The sequence below is a fragment of the Cryptomeria japonica genome, chromosome 3, assembly GCF_030272615.1.
Source record: "Cryptomeria japonica chromosome 3, Sugi_1.0, whole genome shotgun sequence".
Classification (NCBI taxonomy): Eukaryota; Viridiplantae; Streptophyta; class Pinopsida; order Cupressales; family Cupressaceae; genus Cryptomeria; species Cryptomeria japonica.
Window position 1 is genome coordinate 390,529,755 of NC_081407.1, and position 9,089 is coordinate 390,538,843.

Below are 9,089 nucleotides of genomic sequence, written 5' to 3' on the forward strand. Positions count from 1 at the left end.
TTGCATCCAAAGTTTGATTGTATTGGGAATAATACCAAAAATATCAGTGGAGTACAAGCATTATCTATCAGTGTCCCATTGGGTGTGCCAAAAAAATTTGTCACAAAGGATTGAACCTAAGCCAAGTGTAAAACTCAGCTATCTTGTGAAACTCTAGAGAGGGTAGATTCCTTAAAAATACCTCCTAAAAATATTGCACTTGACAAGAAAAGGGATAAAAATACTACTTTTAAAATGAAAACTACTAATCTAGGAGGTGATGCATTGAAACTATGAAGTTTTAATGATGTCTTAACTCACAATCAACTTCAATCAAAAAGGTTTTGTTTGTTCACAACTCAAACTAGATCATGAAATGCATAAGTGTTTCATAAGAAGGTTTAAATTCAATGTTTCCCTGAAGGAAAATAATGCTTTCAAAACTTCAAATTACTGAAAATCAATCAAACACAACCTATAACATGCATCTAACATGAATGTTCTTGCTTTAATATTGAAAGAATGAGACAAAATTAAAGGATTCTTAAATAAACCACAAGAATCTCATTAGATCATTAATTGACAACACAAAATGAGATCAATTGAGAAGGAACCTATTGCTTCTTTAATGAAATGAAAGAAGTTTTCATATAATTTGACTTTCTATTTGTAATCTGAGTTACGATGCTGAATGATTTTGTTGATTGCAATAAGAAAAAAGAAAGAACTAGAAAAAGAAGATTACAATGAATTCTTTATAGGACTGAAGTCTCTTTTTCTAACTAAAAGGTGTATCTATTGTGAACTCCACCTTGGTTTGCATGAAGGACTACAACTCTTCTTCTACTGATGGTCTTCATCTTTGGTTTCTCCTCCAATTTGCATGATAGCTTCTTCCTTGGTTATGAAAAAGGAGAAATTATGCAAAGAAGGTCCTAAAACTGCCCCAAACTAACTACTAGTGGCTCAAAATCTATCTCTTGAATGATGTCACACCCAGGTGGGGTCTCTAATCATGCCTAAACTGTTACATTTTCCTCAAAAACTCCTCCTTTTAGTCTCAAATTTCTTCTCCTATTTTTTGCATGGTTTCTTAACTGATTGATTAACCCTCTTAGGAGATTGCATGATTATAGGGGTTTATTTGAATTGGATTTTATTTAGCCCTAATCTTTATTTGACATAGGATATCTTCAAGTAATTGAATTAACACATGTTTTATCATTTATATTCCTGACTAATGATAAACCAAATCAATATCTAAACTTGTTGCTTATGCTTGCATTTTGAAAGTACAAATAGCATTGTCTTTTTTCCTCATATATGTCCTCTATTATGATTTTGAAACCCATTCTCTACTCTGTGATCTAAAAGGGAGATACTGTCATCCTTTCTTGATTCAATTATTCCTAAGATTGATGATTGTCCTTTAGGTTTCCCTTGAACTAAAACCTTACCCTCCCACTCTCTTGTATTATGATCATCTTCATTAAATTTTCTTTCTTTTTCAAGACTCTATCTTTATACTTGCTCACTATTATTAAACATTACCATGGTAGCCTTTATCTAGATTTCATATGTTTTTACCTTATAATGCCAACCTTAGAAGAACTCTGCAATTTCCTCTTATCAATAAACTTGTCAACTTTCATCATAAGAATCATGTGTAGTGGATTTTTTATCTACTATTTTGGCACTTTTTCTTTGTGGTTGTCTCATACCATTGTCATTGTAATCAAAGGTTGTCATGGTTTCCCTTTTGTCATAAGCTTAAGCCACCATTTTTGTGGCATGAGTTTCCCTTCACTATCACTGCCATCATTAAATCTCATTTTCAAATGAGTGCGTGACTTTCATTAAATTTAACAAAGGGCATGGTTGTCTTATATATTTGTCTTTTTTACTCATTCATTCAACCTTTTGTCAACCTTACATGACTTCCTTAGGACTACTCTTTCAAATCAAAGTTTCGTTTTGTATTGTTAGGGTCTCTACACTTTAAAGGTTCATGTCTATCTATTGTAGAGGTTGCAAGAACATGTTCATACTTTTGAAACATAGAATCTCATTTTCAATCATCTTGATCTTGGTCACCTTCAAAAGTTATTACCTTCTAATTGTTCTAATAGAGGAAGTATCACTTCCATGTTTGGTACCAATGACATTGTCAAAAGTAAAATGAGGACTATCATCTCTTTTGTGCTTCTAATGGACTATCCCAAAGCCTGTCACACAATCTCAAACACTGCATTTTTAATGATTGTTCTCCTTGAACTATTCTATGACACTCAATGCATACCCTCTGGACTCTAGAATAGAATGGAAACATTACATTTGACTATCATTTGATTGTTGACATGATATTTCTATGTTGTCCTTTTTTTCAACCACTATTGTAGTCTATTTATCACACTATTAAGATTTTTGTATCATTTCACACACACCTCATGGAAATTTGACTAGTTTCAAAGCCCTTATGGACTTGCATTTACCCTTAATCTTTGGTTTAACATGCTAGCTATTATTTCCTTGAAATCCATTCATGCTTCTAAAACTTCCTTTTAGCTCTCAAAAATATTAAGTTGTACGTTAACAATTGGCAATAAAAAGCACTACACATAGGAGTTTACAAGTACCCTCACATGCCATTGAAATTGAGGGAATTAGTCATGTACTCTGCCTCCAAGGGTTGTTATGAAACAAGAGACATTTATGACTGTAGACTTATTCTTTGACTATCATATCCATCCTTTCAACTATGAAGTTGTCTTTTCATTGTATGTAGGTCTTCTAACATGCAAAATACTTTTTTGTGACTCTTTGTGACTGTGACAATCATGAATCCTCTTAATAAACAAGTTTAAGATATATACTTTATTGTGACAATATCTCATTAGTTTCTTCATCTCAGATGGCTACCTAACAACTCTTTGACTATAATGTGACACATTCTTGGGGTTTGTATGAGGACTTTGACCTATGTTTACAACATTTATAGACTATTTTGATACCATTATTTGCTTAATTTTCACTTTTACAAATGGATCTCGATTAATCATGAATCACAATGTCACAATACTTAAGCCTTGTCATGTAATGCATTAAGCAACACTCTTTGACATATTTATATTGTAACAAATTGTCCACCATTGTCTAATCTTGCTTGACTGCTTTGAAAATTTGCAGTGTGTTGTGTTCCTAACATGTAAGTTGACTCTCTTTTCACCCCATTTATTATATTAATTTTTTATTATAATAGATATCATAGATTTATTTCCATCCATATTTTCTTCCTAATCCTCCTTTCTTTCAATTAATTTTTTTATTTTCTTTTATTTTGTTTTTCTTTTACATATTTTTTTGGCCTTCTATAAGACCTTTGTATTATCAATTTATAAAATTAATATTTAAATTTTATATATCACATTCAAATTGTGACAAAAAAAATTGTTAATATTATTTTATTAATACATACTAATTTAACTAACCAAATATTTGATTTTGTTAAAATAATAAATAAAAAATACTGAAATAAGTAAAAAAATAAATGAAAAATTAAATTTTAAGCCCGTTTTCCAAAACTTACCTCTAATAATAAATACCAAAACAGATATAATTATCAAATTTTAAAAAAATTTAAAAACCTCTACTAAATAATAATAACACGTATCAACCTAAGATCCAATAATTAAAATCACTAGACAAAATTAACTCAATGACAATCCTTTCAATCAATGCTTTACAAAAGGTGGCAATCTCCAATTTAACTAACTAACTACTCTATTTAGTTAAACTAAAAAAAATTGTTAATATTATTTTATTAATACATATTAATTTAACTAACCAAATATTTGATTTAGCTAAAATAATAAATAAAAAATACTGAAATAAGTAAAAAATAAATGAAAAATTAAATTTTAAGCCCGTTTTCCAAAACTTACCTCTAATAATAAATACCAAAACAGATATAATTATCAAATTTTAAAAAAATAAACACCTCTACTAAATAATAATAACACGTATCAACCTAAGATCCAATAATTAAAATCACTAGACAAAATTAACTCAATGACAATCCTTTCAATCAATGCTTTACAAAAGGTGGCAATCTCCAATTTAACTAACTAACTACTCTATTTAGTTAAACTAACAATAATTTAAAATAGAACTTAAATAAGGGCTAAAAATAAATGAAAAAATAACATTAACTAAACCCGTTATTTCCAATAATAAATACTAAAGTAGGTATAATTATCAAAAATATACACCTCTATCAGATAATAATGACACGTGTCAAGCTAAAGGTATAATTATAAAAAATATACACCTCTATCAGATAACAATGACACGTGTCAAGCTAGCATCCAATGATCGAAATCACGAGACAAAAATTAAGTCAATGAGTATCCTTTCCATCAATGCTTTAGAAAAGGTGGCGATCTCCATTTCACATATTCTTAACGGCTCTATTTTCTATGGACAGCAAATGCTACGCCAAAGGCAAAGGCAAAGGGATTGACATAATTTTAGGTAGTTGACTTACGTAAATCATTCTAGATGGTTTTTGCATGCAATTAACTCCACGTGGCTCATCTTCACACTGGATGTCTAATATAAAGGCCACTTGGAAGCTCTATACATATGTATAATTCAACACGAAAGAATGGCTTCTTATGCAGTTTGTTGCAGGTTTTTAGCTTTCATTTGCCTACATTTTCTGGTGTTTGTGTGTGTGAGTGAGGGAGCAGCAGAGTTGAAGCACAAGCACAAGCACAAGCACAGACAGAATGGAGGATACCGTCCTGGGCCAGTTCAGGCTACAGAGATAGATTTGCTTGAGTTTCCTCTGAATTTGGAATACTTGGAGGCAGAGTTTTTCCTGTTTGGAGCCTTTGGATATGGCCTAGATCAGGTTGCTCCTGAGCTGGTTAGTGGAGGGCCTCCTCCCACTGGGGCTGTCAAGGCTCATCTTGATCCCCTGGTGCAAGATGTCATTAAACAATTTGCTTACCAGGAAGTTGGTCATCTCAGGTAATGTCATAGTTGTTGAATGTGGTGGATTTCAATAAACTTATCATGTTTTTTAGTGCTGTGAGAGTTGGTTTGATGTAATGGGTTTCTCTGTAGTGAGGTTTGAGTTAAGAGTTTCAAATGGCAGACAATGTGTCAGATGGTTGTTTCTCTGTAGTGAGGATTAAGAGTTCAAATAACAGACAATGTATCGGATCGGTTGTTTCTCTGTAGTGAGGTTTTAGTTAAGAGATCTAAATAATATGCAATGTATCAGGCTGTTTGTTTCTCTGTAGTGAGGTTTGAGGTAGGAGTTTTAAATAAGAGACAATGTATTAGACTGTTTGTTTCTCTGTAATGAGGTTAGAGTTAAGAGTGTTAAATAACAGACAATGTATCAGGCTGTTTGTTTCTCTGTAGTGAGATATGAGTTAAGAGATCCAAATAAGAGATAATGTATCAGGCTGTTTGTTTGTCTGTAATGAGGTTTGAGTTAAGAGTTCCAAATAATAGACAATGTATCGGCCTGTTTGTTTCTCTCTAGTGAGATTTGAGTTAAGAGATCTAAATAAGAGATAATGTATCAGGCTGTTTGTTTCTCTGTAATGAGGTTTGAGGTAAGAGTTCCAAATAACAGACAATCTATCAGGCTGTTTCTCCCTCTGTAGTAAGTTTTGGGTCGGTTCCAAATAACAGACAATGTATCAGGCTGTTTGTTTCTCTGTAGTGAGATTTAAGATTTCCAAATAACAGAATGTAGCAGGCTGTTTATGTTTAGGTTCCTTCAAATGGAAGAGGCGGATCAGAATTATAAGAGAGTTAGTGAAACTGCAATTGCCCTTTATAATCTGGGGGTTTCATGGATTTCAGGAGATAATGCAAATTTTAGTTAAATGAAACTATATTCCAATATCATAAAAATAGATTGCTTTTCAAGGCATCTGAAAAATTTCAGATGCATGTGGAACAAAAACTCCGAAAATCTCTGATGCAAAAATTAGGAGGCTCCAAGTTAAGTATTCAGTTGAGTATGTAGCATTTTTTCTTCATTTCATGGACATGTTTTTTTCATTATTTTAGGTCCTCAAGTCCATGGCAAAGTTAGCCTGTGGTTCCGTGGAGTGAACTATTTTTTGACTTCAGAAATTGGGAAGTATAATTAATAAGTTTTAAATGAAAAATTATAGGAATATCATGTTGTTAGAAGAAACTTTTAGTTCTTTCTTGATAGTGTCATTTTGAGTTTTTTTTCAATTTTCTAATGCCATAACTACTTTTTTTATTATTATATGTAATTCTCGATATAAAAATAGTAACCTAAGATCTTTGCATGTAACTGCTGTTTTTCAACTATATGGAATTTGTGGTATTTTTCTATTAGCTTGACCTAATTCTTTGTTTATTGGCCTCCCTGAAGCTATCAGCAACATTCGAGTTAAAAAGCTTTATATTAGTGTGCTTATCAATGGCCTAATCTGACCCATTGTTATGATTAGCTTTTCAATGACCTGACATGACCTCACCCATTGTTGTTATTAATCATTGAACTGTGATTTAAAACGTTTCTTCAAAAACAAACATAGCTGATTGCAAAAGCACTGTTAATATTGGCCTGAATTTTTTATTTACTGTTCTCCTCATCATCAACTGCGATGTGATCCTAAATGTTGAAATGTTGATTAAAAACATACAGCTAATTTCAGAAGCATTGTTATTATTGGCATTTCCTTATTTAAGTAGCTTAGACTGATAACTATCTTTATCAAATCACTCTTTTCTCTTCCTGATAATGGATCCTTGACTATGAACTCACACAGTTGATTTCCTCTTCTCTTCTTGATGGTGCATGATCCCAAAACATGCACAGATGATTAGAAAACTAATGCCAATCTTATTTATTTTCAAATGTTCATGCAATTTGACTTTTCAAACGGATATGCAGGGCTATAAAGGCAACAGTAAAGGGTTTTCCGAGACCCCATCTGGATCTGAGTGCCCAACAATTCGCCAAAGTCTTCGACACTGCATTCAATACCAAATTGAATCCTCCATTTGATCCCTATGCCAACAGTGTCAATTATCTGCTCGCAAGCTACGTTATTCCCTACGTTGGTCTCACAGGCTATGTGGGCGCCAATGCCTATCTCCGCTCCAAATCTGCAAAGCGAGTAAGAACCCACTGTCAAAATTTCAGCTCCTACTAATTTTTTTTATGAATCTCACAACTGGTTATTTTTAACCCTAAAAAACCTAACTTTGATATGCACCCAATGTCAAAACCTTAAAAAACCCTAACTTTGATATGCATTTGCACGCAGCTCCTGGCAGGTCTTCTGGGCGTAGAGTCAGGGCAAGATGCTGTGATTCGAACCCTGCTCTACAGAATCAAGGACGAGAAGGTGGCTCCATATAAATACACAGTGGCTGAATTCACAGACAGACTTTCTACTCTGAGAAATCAGCTTGGGTATACCCGAACAGTGGATGAAGGGCTGGTTGTGAAAAAATCACTGGGAGCAGAAGGAAAGGTGAAGGGCAACATTCTTGCAGGGGATAAGTACTCTGTGGCCTATGGCAGAAACCCTGCTCAGATTCTGAGGATTGTTTACTCTTCTGGTAATGAGTCAATTCCTGGTGGAATATTTCCTCATGGTGGTGGGGGAAACATCGCTAAAGGCTTTCTCAGTCGCCTCACTCCCCATCATGATTTGATTGATTGATTATCATTCATCACCTGTCTCTGTTTTCTTTGTTCTCCTGTCAAAATCGGATGCAAAAATAATGGTCTGTTTGCAGACCATGTGCATACTCTTTTCTGAAAAGCTTGGAAATAAATTATTTTATTTTGGTTATGATGTGGAATTGGCGAATGGCGAGTATCTATTGTAATATACTATGAATTGCAACAAGCATATTTTATTTTTAAAGAAATAATATGTTCAAAATAATAATTGTATATCTATGCATAATTATTAAAAAAACTTCCTATTTTATTTTTAATGAGATTTTTTTTTTTAAAAACATATATATGAGTACCTAATATTATTTTTATTTTTATTATTATTGAAATAATATAAGTACCTAATTGTATATCCATGCATAATTAAGAAACCCTTCATATATTTTATTTTTATTGAAAAATATTATATATAAAACATATATTTGTTGAAGTTCTAGATGATGTTCCTTTTATAAGCCACATTCCTATGCTAAATTCACTTTCTTTATAATTTGTACTATGTACTATGTGCTTTTAAGTCCTAATCTTTAATGCCATGTAAAATTAATGTATTATATCCATAACCAAATAATAATACAAGAATAAAAAGGAAATATATAGAGTATAATGGAAAATAAAACCCAACACTAAACAATAGAAAATAGAAAAATAGAAAATCGAATTGCTTTGAATTTTAACCCTATACCAAATCGATCCCTAATCTGAATACTAGAAACCAATTGAACCATATTGAATCATATCTCTTAACACTTAACCAAACCCAACACTATCCCTAAAAACAATTGAATTGTAACCCTTAAAATCCTAATTTAATTTCAAGTAAACCAAATCTCACTCTAACTTTAACACTAAATCAAATAAAACCCTAACCAAAATACATTGTAATCTTAAATCAAATTAAACACTAACCCTAAATTAAACTAAACTCAACTCAAATCATAAACTAAATAAAACCCTAACCCTATTCCAGATTTAACTCTACCCTTAATATTTAAATAAAATACATTGTAATCTTAGATCAAATTAAACACTAACCCTAAACTAAACTAAACTCAACTCAAATCATAAACTAACTTAAATCTAAATCCTAAACCAAATCTCACTCTTAACTTTAACACTAAATCAAATCTAATCTAACCTTAATCCTAATTGTAATTATGCTTACCCTAACCCTAACTTTGATATAAACCCTAAACATAATTGTAACCATATTAGTAAACCCTAACCCTAGCCATAAACTTAACCCTAACACTAAACCCCGACCCTAATCCTAACCCTAACAATAATCTTAAATCATAACCCTAATCATAATCCTAAACTTAACCCAAATCCTAACCTTGATGCTAACACTAACCATGAT

The 9,089-nt window shown here is 32.0% G+C and overlaps 1 protein-coding gene across 1 annotated transcript; it reads left to right on the plus strand.

Annotated features, from left to right (window-relative positions):
* The first annotated feature begins 4,590 nt into the window (after nt 1-4,590).
* On the plus strand, nt 4,591-7,841 carry LOC131047934 (ferritin-like catalase Nec2). Its single transcript, XM_057981748.1, has 3 exons — nt 4,591-5,010; nt 6,932-7,157; nt 7,308-7,841. The coding sequence occupies exons 1-3, from the start codon at nt 4,643-4,645 to the stop codon at nt 7,707-7,709; spliced, it is 996 nt and encodes a 331-aa protein (XP_057837731.1). The 5' UTR covers nt 4,591-4,642; the 3' UTR covers nt 7,710-7,841.
* Nucleotides 7,842-9,089: the final 1,248 nt, after the last annotated feature.